The 22,590-nt window shown below is 31.1% G+C and overlaps 1 protein-coding gene across 3 annotated transcripts; it reads left to right on the forward strand.

Moving 5' to 3' along the window:
* The first annotated feature begins 282 nt into the window (after window positions 1–282).
* Window positions 283–21,416, forward strand: LOC130902749 (facilitated trehalose transporter Tret1-like). Of its 3 annotated transcripts, none has more exons than XM_057815018.1 (11): window positions 283–308; window positions 6,693–6,713; window positions 6,769–6,880; window positions 9,705–9,840; window positions 11,537–11,722; window positions 13,192–13,290; window positions 13,474–13,676; window positions 14,895–15,110; window positions 17,267–17,453; window positions 19,379–19,519; window positions 20,692–21,416. In XM_057815018.1, the coding sequence occupies exons 1-11, from the start codon at window positions 295–297 to the stop codon at window positions 20,916–20,918; spliced, it is 1,542 nt and encodes a 513-aa protein (XP_057671001.1). In that variant the 5' UTR covers window positions 283–294; the 3' UTR covers window positions 20,919–21,416. The 3 variants fall into 3 exon arrangements, with proteins under 3 accessions (XP_057671001.1, XP_057671002.1, XP_057671003.1); XM_057815020.1 differs by having other exon boundaries at window positions 291–308; window positions 6,786–6,880; XM_057815019.1 differs by lacking the exon at window positions 11,537–11,722 and having other exon boundaries at window positions 285–308.
* Window positions 21,417–22,590: the final 1,174 nt, after the last annotated feature.

A 22,590-nucleotide genomic window follows, 5' to 3' on the forward strand; every position in this document is an offset into this window, starting at 1 on the left:
ACGTCGAAATCCATCTTAATTATATTAATATCTTTATAAATGTAATAAATAAAAAGTTATTTGGAAATAGTTTTTCGGCATTAAACAATATAATTTACAAGACGATAATCAGAGTTGATATCATTGTTTGTTCTACAGTGAAAAGAAAAATAAAAATCATGTAACATATTTAATTATAGATATTTTGATCGGAGTGAATAGATATTCATCGATAATTCTTGACACGATTCTTGATAAGATTATTTTTTTGCAATACTCGGAAATTTACTATATGATCTTATTCATGAAGTGACAATGGAACAGCTGGGGTAAGTGAATTTTTAAATTTTTATTTTGGATTTGCAAATAGGTAAAAATTATTCCAATTAATTGTTTATAGCACGAATAGTAGATAGTTTTTTTGAAAGTATAATTTTTCAAAAAGTTAGGTCGAAAAGTAATGGGGAAAAAGTATTTACGAATAAACAAAATTATTCTGTCAACTTCTAGAGGAAATAAATACACACTATTTCATTTGAAACATTAAGGAGAAGTTGTAACCCTTAAAGGGCTAAAGAGGAAGGTAATATGATATGAGGCAATAGTAATCCTCAGGTGCATTTGGATGTGTGGTTACTCGATTGCTCTCTCCTTCAAGTATTGTAATAATCTTTTTTTTTGTGAATCTTTTGCACTTCTCGCCATTTCTGATCAAGCTAAAAAAATATTTCTGTCATATGAGTCGTCAAGTCATCTTGATATAGATTCCCAAAGGAAAATTAAATTACAAATCATAAAAGGTTTGAAACCATCTAACAAGACCAACTCTAAGGTTGGTAAAAGAAACTTTGCACGATATAGCAACGTATTTTTGTTTTACAAACGACTTAAAAAATGATTCAACTACAGTTGGTATGCTTCGAGAATTTTTTTGTTGATTTTGTTGATTCTACGTAATTTCAGTGAGCCCAATATAAATGATTTTCACTAATTTGATCCCATATATTTTCCGTCAAGAGCATGAGATTGTTTAGAGTTCCCTGCCCCATAAAACCAAAAAGCTGCATGTTAAAATTTTTAATAATTTGTTGAGAGATTTAGTGACTATTGTATAGAATGTTGGTTCAATTTTTTTCCAGAAACTCAACTGTTTCATTCAGAAGCGCTCAGACCACTATTTCTTATAACTACTTTATATATAAGCAAAAAGATTCTTCGTTTGTTCAATACAATTTAAACACCAGATACAATATTTAATAGAGATCTAATTGTTTCACAATTGATATTTTTCAAAAGTAGAGTCTTCGAGATAGTTTTAACAAGAATTTTGGATTTATAAAAGTTATCTACAATCTTGAATCGGAGACAAGTTTTTGATAATCAGTTACATAACCAAACATTGTAATTTTCGAAAATCTCAGATAGTCTGATACAGGAAAGCTCTGTACTTGGAAAAATCGAATCATACCAATTAATGCAATGACTAAACGTAATATTTCTAGTAGATTATTTGGGGTTACTACTGTCCACGCATGGGAAGAAGGAAAATTTATATTAAGTGTGAAAATGTAAGAGCTGCACATTGTAGTGGTGGAAAATGATTCGTCTTCTGAGGTTGATGTTCCTGAGTTATTCAAAAACTTCTGGCAAACAAATGCTGTTGTACCATTTGGAATTGACCGTTGTACGCTGCTCTAATAGAACGGTGGCGAAATAAACAGGCAACCATTTGCTTCGAAGTGTTTCGTGTGCAAATAACTCAAATAGCACTCGTACGACAAAACGTTCTTAGTACTTTTATCAATAAAAATGTCAAAATTTATTATGGCAAGGTCAGATTTGACATATTTACATCGGTGTTGCCATATCATAAGTAGCAACCCTCGTAGTATTGCTGTAGAATCTTTGAAAAATTTTTCATAAGTTAGATGGAAAATATATCTTGTGAAAAATCAAATAAACGAACAGAAAGACTAGATTAAACAAATTAATATCTGAAAGCTTTATGATACATTAGAGGAGATGAGATAGCAACTTTATCAATTTGCTAGTTACATCGTTTGTTTCAAGTACTACTGAGCATTACTTTTTTAAGATTAGATTTATCAATCAAGGTTTGAAGTGAATTTGAACATCATTGCATTTCACACCAAAAAGGTGGTAATATGTTTCGATGTGAGGCTGGACATTCAAAACTATTAGCGTAGTCTAAGTGACCTTTTATTAATAGAAACACCAACATGCATTCTTACTGTTCACTCGCGTACATAATAATTGGTTATCATCCTTATCAGGCCGACTTTCAAGAACAAGGAACCCTAGGCCTAGCATAGAGTGGAGCCCTTTTCTCAACATACAAGATTACATTCTAAATGGAACAAATAAATTCGTGCAGCTTCACTGAATCATGTAAAAAGTTTCACGTAGAAAATAAACTTGTGCAGAGTTTCTATCAAAACGATTTTTTATTGAAACATTGAGCCTAGTGTGTTAGATAAAATTTGTTTAACGATATTATAATTCATTTAGACCACCCCTCTCATATATTTTATAAAGAAATTAATTTCATAATTTATTTTTTTTTCTATTATTTAGTACTTAAGGGACCCCCAGCGCCTGGAGCCCAAGGCCTGGGCCTCCTGGGCGTATGCATAAATAAGGCCCCTGGTCTGTATAAAAAGGGTCTTGTCTGATTATAATGATTTAAAAAAATACGATATAGAATAATATATAAAAATAATACTAATGTGTGAAGTGGATCACTCCTACTTTTTATAAACAATTCATAAGACAGACATCTCAGTGCTCAGAAAATATATTAAAAAGCCATTAATAAGATAAAAAAAAATGAACAAACTGTGAGATTCCACAAAAACATACATTCATTTATTAAAATTTAATCATTTTTTAGACGAAATCAAATACAAGAAAAAAAGTTTTAGAAATGATCACATACATAGAAACGAGAAAGCCGTCAATAATAAAAGAGATGTAAACAATTTGAGGAAAATCAATAGTTATATTTTATTAATTTTTATGCAACTACAAAAATTCAATTGATAGCTTTCTTATTTTGAGAAATAACTACTGCCAAAGAAGAGTTATTGTGGTTAAAACAGAGATCTATTTTGATATGCATGTTATGAGTGGTCTATTAATATTAATTTTGCAAAATGTTAATTTGAATAAAGACCGAAGCAAGTTCGAACGTCAATTTTTTACCTGCATTTAAAAAAACTGATTTCCAATTAGAACAGACCTAAAATTGAGACGATTTAAGAACATACACATAATAAAAGGTCTAAGATATAAGAAATTAATGAAATTTATAATTGAATATATACAGTCATTGTTTGGTAATTATAATGTTATTTATATATATATGTCAAGTGAAAATACATTTAGAACCATTGAACGAAGTTGCCGATAAATTGCAAACCAAGAACAACAAGAAACTGAAATAAAGGAAACATCAATTCTAATTTAGTTGACCAAGATCCAACAGTTGGCGTATGGAGTATGGCAAGATAAGCAAATATATGTTCTCAGGTATTTTGAAAATACTTAAAGAGTAGTAGCTACATTCTTAACATTACAGACAAGTCCAAGAGCTCTTGCCAGACAATTTACCGGTTAGAGTCAAATATTACAAGGAAGGACAGTCTTCAATCCAAATATACGCTTTTTACGGACGAAACAATATTTAGCGACAATGTATATTCAACATCCATAATGCATGCTACTGGTGAAATGAGAATCCACAAGAAAAAAGAGTTTCACATTATTAACCCTTTATTTAAATCAATGTTTGGATTACAATTTTAGGTAACATATTAATCACATTACATTTTGTCTGGAAAATTAAATGGTGATATCTGAATTTTTTGAAGAATCATTTATTCCATATTTTAGAAAATTTAATATCAAACAAGTGAAGATCTCTATATTTTATGGATGTTCGAACGCACTTTGATAGAAGGTGTCATAACTGATTGACTAACCATTTCCGGAGTCCTCAAAACTGAAACTCAAACGTTTAGAAAATCGATTATTACAACAGAATTCCTCAATCAAAATATTCCGAGAATAGTTTCACCGAAAGCACCTTTTAAAAGATGGCGATTTTCACTAGTAGTTTTATCAAAATGTTCCCAGTAGTTTAATCAAAATTGTAAACCTTGTTTTTCTTCAACGAACTTTATCTTGAATACAGATGACGTTACGAAAATTTTGTACTAAACAAACCCCAATTATTTTCGGATACTCTACCTATCCTAGATATGAGATTGTTTTATGGAACACCCTGTAAAGAATTATGAACTTGAGAAAATAATTAATTTCTGTGATCACAGTGGTTACTGATCCGGATCACTTTCCAAACATTCAGATCATAATCGAGTTAAGCTGATCATAGTTTCTGAAGAAGTCGTAGAATATGCTGAGGGTAAACAAAGGATGAGATCATTCGTGAAAATTAACGAAGACAATTAGGAATAATCACATAGCCAAGAAAGCGTATAGATTCAAGGAATACGATTTGCGGAAGTTTTCCATTAATTCTCCGGACGCCATTACCATTTGCGATATCCTTGGCTCTCTAGATGTAATTGTGCGTACAACCACACTGGAGAAGGACAGCATCCGTTTTATGAAACAGATTGACAAAAGCGTGCATATAGAGAATAGAAGCTACTCAAAATGGTTGTCTTAGAAATCCATTTTTAGCTATCTCAATTCCTGCTCTAAACAGAAGGTAGACATCCTTATAAAACGCCGGATTACTGGTAGAATTCGACAGTGTTAGATTATAGAGACAAAATTGTTTCGTAGTTGAACAGTAAGGATATGGTGTTAGAATATAAACTATAGACATTATTAACAGCAGAAAAAAAAAGGTTAGTGAATATGGAGATTACAATTTTATCCAAGAAACGCACTCATTGAGTAGACAATTATTCATGCAACCGACCCTTTTGAAATTACCAATCTTTCAACGTCTCATCTGCACATGTTTTAGTACTTCGAATAGCTTGTGAATTAACTTACGTTAGTGAATATCAGTATTGATAAACCTTACCCTTATCATAATAAAAGAAGAGGACATCTCAAGGTTGAAACTCAACAAAGATGAAGCAGCACATTTCTAAGAAGACCAAATTGTCATAAGCTTCTATAGTGACTGACATAAAACTTTCATTCGTTCTTTTTTCTACGCCCTATCCTTAATGTATTTAGTACTTCATCGATTTGAAGCGTAGTTTATGGGAAGAGTCAAAAAAGTAAATAAGCGTTAAAAATATTGCTATGACGTTAACTTCATTTCACGCTTTACATAAGCTAACACAGATGATTAGTGCAATTGGTCTATCAACATCTATTGAAAAAAATATCAAGTTACCATTGATTTTGATATGACAGCACATAAACTGATTTGACTTTGATCAGTAATTCGATTTAGGCTGGAGTTCCGAAAACGGGAACCCACCGATTGGCTTCAATTTACCAATTGGCTTCAATTTTGACCAGATATTTTGTTACACACTAGATGATTGTCATAAAAGGATTTTTGGCAGCTCGCAAGGAAAGGGATGATAAAAGATTTTTCCAAACCTAACCACGTATTTCCAGTAATTGATATTTTGTGCCTATATTTAGATTTTTCATGACACAAAAAATTTTGTAAATTCCTTCATCTAACACCGTCATATTTTTTTCTATGCTTTTTGCGATATCTTTCTTTAGGTAAAAATCCGATTTCCTTACACCAAAGTAGACTACTCGTGAAACTACTTCTTCCTATCATATAGAAATGGAAAATATACAGAAGAAGTTGTTGGTATAAATACTTTTTCGATTTACATCGTTAAGTGCGCAATATTTAAGTTTACCGCATCTAGAAAAATGTACAAGACATACGTTTCGACGTACTTCGGTATCGCTTCTAGTTGATTCGGGTGGAGACATTCTTCAATTAAAACAACATGGAAGATGGAAATCCATTGCAGTTACCGAAGGGTATGTGAGCAATTCTCTCGACATAAAAATAAATTGTGCTTCACGAATTTTACAAGGAACTAATAACAGCAGCTTTTTAAACCAACCTTGTACATCATATGGGAATCAAGACGACAATTTAACTTTGACAAATATATACCACTTAAATGAAGCTTTATCTGGTAATAAAACAGACTGGATCGAAAATTTACATAAGTCAACCCAATAATTTTCAATATTTACATTGCGAAGTGAAACAAAAACATATCATTTAGTTGTCAGCTTTTTTTAATATCACTGTCCACAATCAACTCCTAATTAAATCATTAGGCGTTCGTTATTAATTGTAATTTACCGAAGGAATTGGCGGTCAACTTTTTCCATTCGTGGAAAAATTGTCGCATTTGTTGCATAAATTACTATTTTGATCTCATTATTATTATATTCCCAAAACAAGGTTTTCTGACATCTGAAATCACCACAAATTAAAAAGATAATCTCTTTCTGTAATTCTTTTCATATAGGCCGCCAATCAATTAATTTCAATCAGTAGTTTAATATCTCGATCAAATTATGTAATGCTTATTATATAAATAAGATCATAAATCATAAATACTACTTGAAAAATTGAATCTAAATTATCTTGATTATATTTCACTGTACGTTTTTTTATGATACTTAAAATGGAATAAATATTGATCGAAAATTTTTGTTTTAAGGGCCAGCATTATAAGTTTAAGGTGAGTATTTATTGTTTTAGAATTCTATATCTTTCGAATATTGTTGCTTAAATAGAAATATTTCCAATAAAGATGACGAGGAAGAAGAAATACCACAAAATTTGATTAGCAGTAATAAATCTCTCAACGTACCAGAACTTGATAGCTGGAAATGTTTGTTACCTCAGGTGAGTTGTTAGAGAATATTTCTTATTTGGTACCATATATTTAATAATAAATTATGAAATTAAGTGCTTCCCACCATAAGAATGTCTTGGTATGCTTCACTCGACATCGAGCTGTGACTCCTGGAGCTTCTTTCTTGGCTGATTCTACTATTCCATTCGTCGACGAATTCAAATATCTAGGCATTGTCTTAGGTTACTACTAAATTATTATAGACGAATCACATCAGTTATATTAAAAAAATGCGAAAAAACTATAATTCTGTTAAAATAGTTTCCAAAAGAAAATGGGGAGCAGATGCGAACGTTGCATTTATATTCTATAAGCCTTATATTCATTCCATATTGGACTATGGGTATACATTATATGGGGCAACATCTAAAACACATCTTTTAATGATTGAAGGTATTCAATTTAAAGCATTAAAAATTTGTATGATGTCATCTACTAACCAAGCAGTTTTGGCTGAAATTCAAGAACTACTATTAAATATTCGTAGACAATATTTAGCTTAGATACAAATAATTAAATATAGATCATTTAATCAATGCAAATGACTTCATAAATATTTGTAATCTTACAACACCCTACTGGAGAATAAAATCATCTCCTCCCTTGGCAGAGGTCTTTCTCAATAACAGTTATGATGTCTTAAATAGCTCCATATTACCTACACAGGGTGTCCCACGACGAGTTAAAACTATCCGTATATGGCAAAATAGTAAAATCATGAAAATTTCTACGTTTGTGTTTTCAGATATGATCTTTTTAACTGAAATATTTTCAAATATGAACGATTTCTGGTTCTACCGGAAGTTCAATGTCACGTTTAAAAAGAACACCTTTATATTCATACATTTTTTTAAATCTACGTAAAATTCTAGTTTACTTTTGTCTAATTTATTATTATTTATTATTTAGTTATTAATTTTTTTGTAAAAAATTTAACCGTTGCAGACCCTCATATATTATTTTTTACGAGGATACCCTTAAAGATTTTAGCAAGGTCAGACGTATTTTAATCTATGCTGAATTTTTTTTTATTTTATACATGGTGTGTATAAAAAGTGTTCAAAGTTTAACTTCATAAATATCAAATTTCTTTATTTTTTTAAATAGAACCACCCAGCTTTTTCTATTTAATGAATTCAGGTGTAAAAAATAAGGCAAGTGCATGTATACTAACCTATAACCTTACCGTTATCCAGATATTAAATGTTTTCTGTAAATTTTTAGATATTCAGATGTGGTCTAAATTTTATTTTGACCCGTTGGTACAAGCACAAAGAAATTAAAAAGGATTTTTCTTAATCTTGTCAAGGTTTGTGAAAAAAAAACAATTCATATTGAATTCACTAATCCTATTCCAACTTTTAGTCGTTTCCGAGGTATTTGAGGTTTTAAATTATTATTGTATTTTTCAACAAATTTTAATTTTTTTGTATACTTTTACTAGGCAAGCTCAAATAAAGCTATTTCAGAAACTATAATAAACTTCATTAAGGAAACAAGAATATTTCTTTAAATCATGCACAACGATTAGTTAAGAAAAATGTTTCTGGACAATAGCCTAGTCTGGGAATTTAAAATACAAAAAAAGTAGTGCTATTTGAAATAGAAGAAACTAGATATTTATTATACAAGGGAGAAAATACTAGGTTTTAGCTTGAAGTTGTAATGTATTCGAACGCTCAGCAATGGTTGTTATTTTCAATATTACAGAGTAGAAAATGTTTGATTCCCAGTTTTCGGTCACTCCACCTGAATTAGTAGACGTAGCCAAAGTAGGGTCACAAAATTATTACCAGCTTAATCATGGAAAATATAAGGAATTGCGTATTCAACATTCATGTAATAGAAGATGGAAAAACATGCAGCTCTTTATCGGAGATAGTGTTACTGGCTTATTTTTCGAAACTGGCACAACAAAACCATTAACAATGTGGAAGAATTATCAATGATTAAATATATTTCACCAACCAATGATAATGTAGACATTTCAAAATATTCAATACAAATTACATTTTTAAAACAAGATGGGGAAGGTTACAAGAAAGCTGCGAGTTCACAAATTACTATTTTTTTTATTGATGCTCCCAATGGATTTTATTTATTCTATAAGGTTTTGTTGTATTCGGGATTGCTAGAGTTTATCGGTTTTGTGAAATCAGCCAGATAACATTCGATAATATTGAAAATTCGGGATAGTTATTAATTGTGAAACTTAAGGAAACTAAGAATTATGTCAAGAGGGTCACTGGAAAATTTATTAAATTTTACCGAATGTACATAGCCCTTTGTCCAGCAGCAACAAACGATCGACGCCTATTTTATTCATATCACAGTGAAAAATGTATCAATTAGGTTGTGAGTGAAACCTAGTTTTATAAGGTTCTCGAAGTGTTTAGAAGTATAGCAACGGGAGTTGTGACGGCAGGAAGAAATATAGTTTCAACACAAGAAATATCAACTGTTTTACCGAATAGTTTAAGGAACGTGACATTCATCCAATGCAATAATTGTACTTTTGATTTGAAGGAAACTTAGTTGTATAAATAATTCTAAAATTAAATGGCTACCTTTGCTTATGACTTTATATAATTTCCGGGAAAAAAGTAATTTCTTAAAGAGTGACATTTTGTAACGTTTCAACAGAGATAAAATGTCACAGGAAAAAGAAACGATTTATTACACAGAACTGATTATTGTATAGAATCAATATTGATTTTTTGTAGGTTTTCACTTTAATAAATTCAGTGTGTTATTGTATTGCAAATATGGGGATTTTTCTGTTATGTACATATTTCTTACTATTTCATATTTCAGATATTAGCAGCTATCGCAGCGGCCTCATTCCACACAGGAAATGGAATGTCAATGGCATATTCTGCAGTATTAATCTCACAGCTCGAGCAACCTGATAGTGATTTCAAAGCTACCAATACCGAAAATGCTTTTATGGGTGAGTATTTGAGATCAAGTTTGCTCTAAATAATAAGCATAAGGAAGTGTAGCACAAAGGATGTTTCAATATACAAGGGTTGTCTGGAAAGTTTCCGACATTTTCCATCTTCAATTTTTTAACATAGTCTCCTGTGAAATCCATACACTTTATCCAGTGATGCGTCAACCTTTTTACTTATTCCAAGTAATAGTAATTTTTCTTCTCGTCTAATGAAAATTTCTCACCTGTAAGTGAAACTTTGAGGTAGGGGAATAGGCAAAAGTCGTCGGGGGCTAGATAATAACGAAAAGCACTTTGTTTTTCTTCAAATGTGGTAAATTTTTCGTAATTTCTGCCTCTATTTTATCAATAAGACATGGCACCCAATGCGGGGATAGCAATATAATTATTCAGTCAATTTATAGCAAATGCGTTCATTTGATACGTGGATTGCCTCTTTTGTTTCTCTAACCTTAATTAAATGGTAGTCCAGTACTTTTTGGTGAACTTTTTCGATGGTTTAGCTGGTTGTCTCAGTTTTTGGCCGTCCCAAGAGTTCGTCGTCACTTAAACTGATACGGTCATGTTACAGAATTTTCGTACACAGTATTCAGTTCCTTTCATTCGTGTAAGGTCTATTTCCGAGACAATTTTCACAAAGACGCACGATTATCAAACAGAAACTAACCATCCAAAATAACTGAAAGTGATAATCCCTTAGCAAATGCGCAATATTCTTATAATCTTATTTTAACGAGTGCAGGGTGAGGCCCATTTTGAAATATTTTAATCCTAAGCAAATGCTTATTGTATCATATGTGATTGTTCATTATGACAAAATAATATGAAAAAATTTAATGAATAATAAACGCATATATTGCTAATTGGAAATTCTTGCTCAACATAATTGTGACTTTTAGGTGACAATCGTCACATAGGTGTTACGTAACGTTTAAGGGAGGGAAGGTGTACAGAGAAACGTTACGGCATGTAACATCAGGGGACGAGTGTCTTCAACAAAAAGCGTTACGTAATACTTGAACGATCCCGTGCTAAAACAATAGAGGTGAACTGAAAAAGCACCGTTTCAATACTGATACTTCTTTTATTCTACCTCTACATCAGCACTGTCTGATGCTCGTCTCGAAAACTTATCGTCTTTTGAGTGATTGAAGGTAAACAATTCACCTTCAGTCTGAAGACGATAACTTGGTTATCGAAATTAGACAATGTAATTGTGAGTTTTGGCATAGTTGTATCGTGAATATCAACAACGGATCTAGGAATTCCAGTCAAACCATTTCCATAGTTCCAAGAATTTCGGTAAAAACTTTGACAAATTCGAAATAAAAAATTGGAAACGATGATTTCGAAGATGAATTAATATGTTGCAAAACAAAAGAATAAGTGTTGGATTTATTAGAAGCACAAGAGGATCAAGAGAAGAAAGAAAGACAGAAAAAAGAATTAAAACACAACGGACGCGAAGTACAGAAAGCTAAGTTTGAATAATGATGTAAAAAATGTGATGTAGAAGATAACAACAGACCCGAAATTAATGACAATAATCGAGTGAAGAGAAAAAAAGAGGTATAGGTAATGGTACAGTGAACAGAGTAGTTGAGTGGCGACGAAATAGGATACGATGAGTTTTTTAATTTTTTTATCCGTATACCTTTTTATTTATTTTCTGAAATATTTTCAATTTTCTTAGCTAGTATCATAATACTGGTAGCCCCAGTTGCCTCAGTGATGAGTGGTTTTCTGATGGACAAATTGGGCAGACTAAACACAATAAAATTAGCCGTAATTCCTGGTGTAATAGGATGGACGATAGTTGCACTAGCTCAGAATATACAAGTAGTTATTGCAGGTAGAATTTTAATCGGAACCGCTACGTGTAAGTATGCACTAGAATAGTAATTACAAACAGAGCTCATGATTTGGTTCGTTGTATTCGAGTCTAGAAATAATTGGATTAATGGATTGCCACATTATCAAAATATTCCCCAATAAATCAACACTTTTGCATTTCTGATATTATTGCTGCTTGTTTAATGTTATTTTTACTGTGATTGAACGTACCTCGTTTCTTCATATTACGCCTCGATACTTGAACAGCAGTTGTTTGTGCTCCTACTTCTTGTCTCACATTTCTATTGCTAGTGACGTCAACGCTCTAGATATTTGGACATTTATTATAAACTATAGAAACTATCAAATTATATCTTTTGTACATCATCTTGATATAGTTCTCAATTCTGTAGTTTTCAATTCTTGGTTAGAGGTTATTGCTTTGTTTAATTTTTTTTATATAAAAAGCTTGCTCCATATACATTACTCGATTCAGACTCTCGCTAGACGCCTCCTAGAGGTTCTGAACACGAGTCTTGGTGAGAGAAGATGACAAGAGAATTGGTTGACACACTCTCGATTATATTTATGCTGTCTCTTTCTCTGAGTAACGACCGAAAAACCGAAACGAAGGCGAATGAAGTCAAGAGAATACTGAATCCTGCAGTCTCGCACTCACATTCACATTCACTCGTGCAGAATCCGGATCGGATTTATGAAGTGCATGAAGGTTATTTTATTGTTCATTACAGTCTTAACAAACTATCGGCTTGCGAGCGGCTGCGGGGTGGAGCTGGCGCGCAACGAATGCGTCGCGAGCACGCCGCGGCTGCACCTATAGGACGTTGCGAACGCGTAGCAGAAATACAACGTTTTCTTCACGTGTTTGTAGTTCACAATACACCCAATAACAAAATGGATTCCGAGGAGGAAACACTACTGTTGGCTTTGCTTCTTCGAAGACGCCGGAGACTAAAACGAAAGCATCGACGAATCTGGGAGGACCCATTATCAATTAATCGAATGGAAGAGAGCGACTACTTTATGTTGTTACGCAAAACGGATAAAAAATAATCCAAAAAAATTTCTTACTTACCTACCTGAAGAAAGGCTCGTAATTATACTATAAGGTATGTTTTTAATATTAAATAAGTACACATGAGATGTTAAGGTAGTAAGTACCAGGATTTAGGAAATTACTATTCAGGAAAAAAATCATTATAAATTGTATACTCATCGTTACTGTTCTCTTTATAAATACTTTGTTTAGAATTAATTGGCTGCAATGAATTATTTCGGGGTGGCTCTGGACTTTTAAAATATCCTGGATAGTTTGGAGCATAGCTGCTAGATAAATGCTTGTATTTTTTCAAAACTCCCATAATCTCCATTTTGGAATGCATTTTATAGTCCGGATAGTATGATTTCAAATCTTCAACCAGAGACATCACAAAGTATTCGGGTTCACCTGCTACACTACAATTTTCAACAAATAAATTTCAGCATTATTTTCAGGCTTGGGCACAAATCCGGCGATAGTATATATGACCGAAATTGGAAATCCTAAGATAAGAATGTCCTTGATGCAACTTGGATCTGCGTATGCTTCCTTAGGTATGTAAAAATACCTATTTTTAGAATAATTTCATTTTGGTTGAAGAGATAGCGTCAAGTGACACAATTAGTTTAATGCTCTCCCAACCTTTCTGTACTATGTCTATAAAACGTTTTTTGTTGGAAAATTACTCGCAGTAATTATTGCTCTCGATATGAATATTTATGAAACATTTGTTTCAGGTATGATCATCACTTATTTGGGAGGATGGTATATGCACTGGAGAATAGTAGCATGGATCTCCAACGTATTTATATTATTAACTGGATTATCGGTCTGTTTTATACATGAGAGTCCTCTCTGGTTGATTTTCAGAGGAAAATTTAAGTCTGCCAAAAGATCATTGAATTGGTTTTACAAACATCAACCAAATCCTGCAGGAAATGTAGGTAATCTATTCATAACATAAAATTTCTCTTCAATCATTTTATTGTAGTAATTTGGTGTAACAACACATAGAATTCTCTAAACTTGGGTTAAAAACAAACTTGATACACCATGTTTTGATCATGACTATGTTTTCGGGAATGGAATATATTTCTACAAACAATACTGAAACAAGATGAAAAAAAACCTAAAGGATACATTCTGTTAAATAGAACGTGTCTTGTATCTTTTATCCATCTCCCAAAAAATATTCTTTAAAAATTATTTATACGATTTTGCAAAGCTGTGCCGCTTAAATAAAAAAGAATTTCTGTTTTTCAGTATTCACTATTCAGTCAAGAGGAATAAGGATCTTAATAATTTTAATCGATCGAATGAATTAATTAGGTTTTAAAGTGATGCTGAAACATTTTGTAATGAAGAATATGAGTATGACACATCATTAGAATTGTTTCGATATTTACACTGCTTATGCAAAAAAGTTTTGATTTATTTGAAGAGCAAGAGTAAATTGTTGAAACAATGTAAAATTATAGATAGTGTAAAGTGTAGTATAATAGTGTGATCGGCATTGTTGATACCAATCTAAACTTTCATGCAATCTTTGTTTTGTGGATGGATGTTACTTTTTTATACCGTAAATCGATACAACTGCTGATACTCTTATGATGAATGTGTTTATACGAATTTATGGTGACTTATAGCGCTTTCTTTTAAACAAAATTTGAACGAAGCAACATATCTTAAATTAATGGTCAAGAAACCGCACACCTTAATTGCACAGTAGAGCTGGGAGGCAATACGATGGTTGTTTCGGCGTAAAAAAGTAGTGAAAGAAGATATTTTTTTATAATTATTGTCTTTTTTCAAGAAATTCTTCATTCAATATACACTTCGTTCAATATACACTCTGATCTAACCTGTTTAACTCTTCAACATAATAGTTGCTGTCTTTTCCCTCGAAATAGGAGTTTATGTGTAGGAAACAGAAAAATGTAGCTGCTAATTTTGTCGTTTCAAATACTTCTCATCCAATTTTCCTTTTCCATATGATAGTTGTTCTCATTTTATCATTTCTCTGGCACTTCATTTTCATATTTGTATCCATTTACATCTTTGTTAGTACCTTGGTATTTTATATTCTATTCTAAATTTTTCTTACTTAAGATCATAATTTTATTCTTGTCATGATTTCGAGTTGAACACGTATTTTTAGGGAGAAACCTACGCTGATCTTCAATTCAAGATACTGAAAAAACAGGAAGAAGAAGCTCAAGTAAAACGGAGAAATAAAGGAACGCTTGGAGATTTAGCGAAAGAATTTATGAAACCCAGTGGTTACAAACCACTGATAATAATGTGTCCATTATTTTTCTGCCAACATTTCTCTGGAATTTACATCACGATGTTCTACTCCATTACTTTTATAAAGGTAAACAATTTGCTTTATATTTTCCGGGTTATTTGTGTGTGAATATTTGAATATGTTAATTAACTCATCATAACAATTTGAACCAGTTTACAATTAGTTCCTTTGATTTGATTAGAGCTAAATAGTTAATTTCATTGTGAAATCTGCATTAACGAGTTTAGATATTATTGGTAATTAAGAACAAGAAAGATGAATCATAAGAGCTCCTACAAATAATCGTTTTTTGTTCTAATGGCTGATATATGATTCCGCGAAATATGAAAAGATTCCAAATAAATTATGTCAAATTCGCTGACTGAAAATTTTTTAAATAAAACCAATGAGTATAATTTGTATATATTGTTGAATCTGTAAAATTTTTAGATATTGTAGGCAATTTTTCGAAATGGGACTAGCATATCGCCGCTTCATCGAAAAAATTTTCTGCCTGTTTTGCGATAAGATCAGTTTCCAAGGAACTAAACTTATCAACCTCTATAACTGTTTTGAGTCGCATCTCTGATATGCCCTTCCCTTCTGGAGTAAGTGTGGTGCGACTCAATTTGAGCGAATCCTCAAACTACAAAAGAGAGCTGTTAGATATTTACTTGTGTATTTATTTACTTATTTTTGTGTTCTTTCATTGATATCCTCAAGTTCGTTACTACAAATTGTGAACAATTTTTTGGTAATAAAGAATTTTCTTCTGCTCCTTCTTCTTCAGTTTTAAACGAATATTGATATCGGAAAAAGGATGGAGAATCAAGTATGATAGATCTAAGATGCTCAAAAAAATAGAGAAGTTTCCTACGAATGGAGATAATTAAGGCAGTTTTTTTCCAAAACTTCATGGAATATGACGAAGAAAATGTTCAATTTGTTATCCAAGAAATTAACATCAAAATCGCCTAAACCTATAGAAACGATCTTTTCTCATTTAAAGTCATTTAAAATTTTCGAAACTATATTGACATTTGGCGGTATAATTGAATCAAGAAATTGCTTTAGGATAATAGTTAACAATCTTCAGTAATAACAGGAAAACGGGAAAAATACCTAGAAACACATTATTCCAAATAAATAAAATAAACGACTTAGGAATGATTTGATTATTTGAACTGGAATGTTTAAAGAAAACACTTAGAAATTGCCTCTATTATATTCACTACTAAGTAAAAATCCTGCGTCTTATCAGTTATGATATAAATCATTTGATTCTGACCATGAAAGTACCGAGCAGCTTAATAATGATCCAGACAGACGTCTGGAATTTTGTGACATCAACATTTTCTTAATAACGTACCTTTTTAGAAAGGAAGATTTTATTTAAGTGGTACAGTAAATGAATAAAATTGTCGCTACTGGGCTTAGAAAAATCCGCACTGGATTGAGACACAACACAAAAAAATAGATGTTTAAGTAGGAATAGTCAGTGGTAGATTTTTCAATTCCTATTTCATTCCCGTAAATTAATAGCTGAGCGGTATTTGGAACATCTTTCAATGTGCTTCCAGTTCTAATTGCCTCATTCTTGGTTCCAAATAATATGGGAATTTTTATCCTATTATTGGATTTTAACAATATGGTGCACACCACATTATGGATTTATCGCTCTAAAATTTTTGCATACCCAGTTTAAGGAAGGTGTATTAGAAGACGTGGATTGATGGAGTGGTCACCGATTTTACTTTCTTAGATTTTTTTCTATGAGGATGTTTAAACAGTCAGCTCTACGTTAATCGACAATTTAGAAGAGCTCATGGATCAAATGACATGAAATGATTTGTCTAACTCAGTATATGACCGAAAACTCTAAATCAGGTCTACCAATGTCTTGACCTTGTCAGATAGTGAACGGTACATAGCTAAAATAATTTCTGTAAGGAATAGGTTTGGTTTAATAAACTGGTTAGTTAAATCGAAAATTATTATTAAAATTAAGTTAACACTAACAGAAGAATCAAAATTAGACCAACAGCCAAGGACCAATTTCAGGTGGAATTGGTTCTTCCTCTAAATAGGCAGCAATGGATGAACTATTCACAAATGTGGGATATGTATTATTCGTTTCAGCGACATTTTTTTTCACGATATTGTTTATTTTAAGTGAATATTTGAGGACCTGCTTTCATAAATGAATATAGACTATGCACTTTTTTCTAAAAATTTTTTTTTAGGAAGCTGGAACTAATATTGATGGGTATTTCGCCTCGGTGATGATTGGTGTGACACGTTTTATAATAGCTACTTCTAATGTTTTGATCCTAAAATACGTCAACAGACGAACAGCTATCATAGTTAGTTCATTAGGAATGGCAATATTTATGTATATTTCTGGACAGTATACTCTTTGGATAAGAGAAGGTGAGTAATTAAGTACTAAAAGACATTTATCTTGGAAGAATCTTTATTTAAGTTTGTCAATTTTAAGCCCTTTCGCTGCGGATGACACATACATCTACCATTGTTTTAAACAGTTTCTGTGCGGATAAAATTGGACGCATAAAACTACGAAAAACTTCCATTCTAATCATCATTTCGACCTTATTATTTGTCATATCCAATGTTTCTGAAGCATAAGTCATAATAGATAAGATTTGCTTTAATAATCATTTCTTTACTTTCATACATTTCTCTCTTGGTTCTTCTGTCCACTCTCCATCGTTCATTATTATTACACTTAGGTACTTGAATTTGTTTATCACCTCAAACTCACATCTTCTAGTTTTCACATTTTCTATTCTTTCTTCTATTTTCTTGCTATATTTGTTACTTCACCTTTTCATCATTAATTTTTGAACTGACTCTTTCATATTCTCTTCTTCATTAATTATTTCAATATTTCTTCTATTACATTTTTATTATTTGCTACTATACTTATATCGTCCGGGTGTGCTATTACTTGATCCCTGGTGTTTCTTATTTTTCTTTTATTAAGATTTTTTGTTACATTATCGAAGAATAATGTCGTTACTGTGTCGCTTTATGGCACCTCTTTAATTTTGATGAGTTTTTATGTTTCACCACATTGTATTCTCATTCTGGCGCTCAAATTTTCTATGGTCATTTCTTTTAGTTTTATTAACTTGAGTGGGTTTCTGTATTCAAAAGCTTCACTCAGTTCTTTTGTTTTGTTTTGTTAGAGTCAAAGTGGAAGTAAGTCTATGATAATTTTTGTATTCCTCTGATATTGTAATGTTTTTTTATTTATACTCTTTCTATTCGTTAGGTTAAATTATCAATACTGTTTCTCACATCCTTAATTTATTCACACTCAACTTATAATAATCAACTTATCACTAACACTAACTAATTTATATTATTTATTCAAATTCTTCGGTTACTTTTCTATTTCATTCCATTCACTATGACCATTTACTATAAACTAACTAGCTACGTTAAGCAAACTCGTTTATATATGGGTGATTCCATTATAACTGTGATATTCAATGTCCTGTATTGTTTTTTTGTACTAGTCATTAATTAATAATCAATTAATAAAAATTTTGTGTTAATTGAATAATTCTTAAGATATTTAAACATTATTTTTATACAATATAACTTGCCACTTAAAGAAAACTTATACTACATCACTTGAATGTCAGTACCGTGTCATGTCCATTCCTAGAATTTACCGATAAATTATTAATTTTTTTTGTCGTAACAAATGATTTAAACTAATTACCTTATAAATTCTAATGTTTATGATCAAACTGAGGAAAATTGATGCACTTGTTGTTTAATATCTTAAGTTACCATGTCAGTACCGTGTCATGTCCATTCCTAGAATTTACCGATAAATTATTAATTTTTTTTGTCGTAACAAATGATTTAAACTAATTACCTTATAAATTCTAATGTTTATGATCAAACTGAGGAAAATTGATGCACTTGTTGTTTAATATCTTAAGTTACCATGTCAGTACCGTGGATAAATGAGTCAGTACCGTGGAACTCAAAATCCGACATTTGTGTCTTGCTCGTGATACTTTGAAGTTGTAGTAAATTCCTCTTAGAGTTTTATTTTTACAGTAAAATAGATGAATAATATGCATAAAAAAGTTAGAAAAGTTAAATTTTAAAATCTTGAAATTTTGAATACAAAAAATCACAGTTAGAACGGAATCACCCATATCCATAACGAAGTTCTCAGAAATACTAGAAAATAGAGAGACAAAACAAATGAATTCCTAGAAATAAATTCGAAAGAAACAATGTAAACAAATCGACTGCCATATCGGAGACGAGTTGATAACAGTATATAATATTATTTTATTATACATTTTCAGGAGAAACCACTGCAAAATGGGTTCCAGTCGCTTCTTTATTGATGTATGTGGTATGTTCTGTGACAGGTCTCATGTTTCTACCGTTCATGGTTATATCAGAACTATTTCCATTAGCAATAAGAGGAGTTGGTTATACGATAGGTTGGTATTTTAGTACTAACAAAAAATTTAGGAAAGTGAGGATAAATTTCAATACAAAAATATAAAAGTTTACAACAAATTTGAAAAGCAATAAATGCAATAAAAGAAAATAATTATCCCCAAAAAGTGATGAACAACATATTTAAGAAAAGGGTAAATAGATATTATAATCAATTGAGAAACTAAACATCAAAACATTGAAAAACATTTTCTTTGTCATATGTACAAGGACTTTCTCAACATCTGTCGAAATATTTCAATAAATATGATAATGGTATAATTCATAAAGGACATAATACTTTATCCAAATATTTTCCTAAACTAAAATCTAAAACATCTAAAAATAGAAGAATTAATATTATATGTCAAGTACCTTGTCATGATTTTGACGCTGTCTACATAGGACAGACATCTCAGTATTTAGAAAATAGACTATAAGGTCATTAATACGATAAAAAAAATAAAGTTGCATTAAGGAGCCACGAAATATCAAACAATTATAAATATTGAATCTGAATCAAATACACGAAAAAGAGAATTTTTAGAAATGGTTCACATACATAGAAACAAGAAAGTTATGGTTGATGAAAGAGACCTAAATAATTTAAATAAAATTCATGGTGCTATTTACAAATTTTAATGGAAATACGAAATTTTTGATTGATGGCTTGATTGACATGTGTACTAAGGAAACATTAATGTTTCATCTTAGGGCAGATTTTGATTTTATTTGTAGTTTGATATTCATTATGTCAGTAATCACTTTCGATTCATATAATTACGAAAATTGTCAGTATCAAGACAAAAGTGGGTCAAAACTTTAAAAATTCTTACCAATTATTTTAAAATGATTTTATACGGAACAGACCTGAAATAAAGGTAAACCATCATAGAAATATAAAATAAAATTGACACATTTTGTATACAGTACATAACTTAGACCAATTCTCATTCTGTATTTTTAAATTACTCCAATTTCCTTCGTTGATTTTGATAAATTCAGAAAATGGTTACGAATTCTCTTACCGTGGTCAAGGTTTTCTATTCATCAATGTTTTACTGTTCATTTAGATTAATTAGAAATTATACCAATTTGAATTCATTGATTATATGTTTCAAAGAATCTTCGGGAACAACGTATTATTGTAATTTCATAAATTTTTCTCTTATAGGTTACAGCTTGTCGATGTTGTTCATGTTCGCAGCATTACAAAGTTACTATGGTCTGAACGCAGCATTGGGAGGGTCAACAAACCTACAATGGTTCTTCGCTGTCGTTTGTACGATGGGAGCCGTTTATACTTATATCTTCCTTCCAGAAACAAGGGGGAAGAAATTAAATGAAATTACGGAAAATTTCCAGAAGGGATGGTTATATATTGGAAAGAGCCACAAATAACAAGATTAATCAGTTTAAATATATGGGAAATAATATTTCATGTTGAATATTTTCATTAAATTTTTAGGAAACACCTATTTGTATTCTATCATGTTTTATACGGGTAGTAAAAATATTATTTCCATTCCTCTTTAACCTCTTTTTCAAGTAATCATGCATTCGGTTAAATGGAAACACCAAATTTCATACTTGATTATATTCTTTAGTAAAAGGCGGTAGGCAGGAACTGAAAAATAGTTTATAAACCCGGAAATTTTATTTGGTCATTCTCTCATATCTGTCATTGATGATACGCGACTTCGCTGGCACACTGACGATATGGAAATTCGAGCTAATATAGTTTGAAATATGGGAGTGTGTCCAATTTTATAAATATCTTTTTTAAGGTAAACGCTTGCGTAGTAAGTCCACTCAACCATTATTCTATTTTACTGATAAAATTTGAAAACATATGAATATAGAAGTGTGAAAAATAAATTATATATCACAAATCACAAATTTAGACGTTTTTTTTATAGGGATATGATCCTATTTTTTGTATAAATATCATTTTCCAAATGTAGTCTTGAGTAGCTCAGATGGTATTGGAAAAAATGTAAACCTCACTTTTTTTTCCTGAAAGAAATATTTTATCATCATCTTGAATTACCCTCGCTAATCGCTATACGGTTATTTCAGAACTTGCTTTTAATTTTGGATTTGTAAGTCTACTACAGATGCTTGATTGATGAGAATAAAAATAATAAGAAATAGTTGTTTCATCAAAAACTGAGTACTTAATTTTAATTTAAATAGAAGTAATACGTTATACAAATCAAAATTGTTTCTAAAAATAACTGCAACGCTTTTAAATAGCAAAAAACAATCTATAAACAACAATTCTTTCTATTTCTACAACGGTGTCCCTTCGTTGGCTTCCCGCTTAGATGAGGACGGCGAAACAACTTCCCTTCTCAAGTCGTTACCATCTCTTTTATTATCATTAGCGTTTTCTTTTCTTTAGCAGTGCAAAAAATGAAGTCGCTTTGACTACGGTTACTTGAATTTTGTAGCGCGGGGGCTTTCAACCCTTGTAAATAGTATTTTTAGTGGACAACTATATTCTGCATTTAAAACTGTGTTTTTTTCTGGTTATACTTGAATAAGAATTACATGTTTACGTTGGAAAATAACGGAGATATAAATTTTAATTCAAAATCGGTAATAATGTCAATTTTACGTTTTGGGAGAATAGTAACTTCGTTATATATATACATACCATTTCCACTGTGGGAAAAAATTAAACATTTTTTTAACATAACATATTTACAAATAAGAAACAAAGTAAATCGTTTAGGCACCTACCTTTTTACTGGTATAACCCTTTTATTGAGACCAATTACGAAAGAAAAACAACTAAAAAAATCGTCGCTCTCTCGGCGCAAGAGACTTTAGCGAATTTTTCACTATTTCCAATCAGTAAATATTAAACATCTTAATTCGAGGATTCACAATTTCTTGTGTTGATTTGTAGTATGTAAATGAAATTTTCTAATAATGCCTCAAAGTTTATTCGTTTTGGCACATCTAAAACTATACAGGAATCAAATGCAAAAATTCGAGCTCGCTACATGCTTTCTGTGAGGAGATATCGCTGCTACAGACAGACGGACAGATGGACAGACAGAGATAC

Source organism: Diorhabda carinulata, chromosome X (genome assembly GCF_026250575.1).
Source record: "Diorhabda carinulata isolate Delta chromosome X, icDioCari1.1, whole genome shotgun sequence".
In the NCBI taxonomy this organism is placed as follows: Eukaryota; Metazoa; Arthropoda; class Insecta; order Coleoptera; family Chrysomelidae; genus Diorhabda; species Diorhabda carinulata.

What these genes read in the sequence shown, in the direction of transcription:
- LOC130902749 (XM_057815018.1), top strand. An exon ending in TTTAATCGGAACCGCTACGT is followed by an intron (nt 11,723 to 13,191) that starts GTAAGTATGCAC and finishes CATTATTTTCAG; the next exon opens with GCTTGGGCACAAATCCGGCG. An exon ending in TACTCTTTGGATAAGAGAAG is followed by an intron (nt 17,454 to 19,378) that starts GTGAGTAATTAA and finishes ATACATTTTCAG; the next exon opens with GAGAAACCACTGCAAAATGG.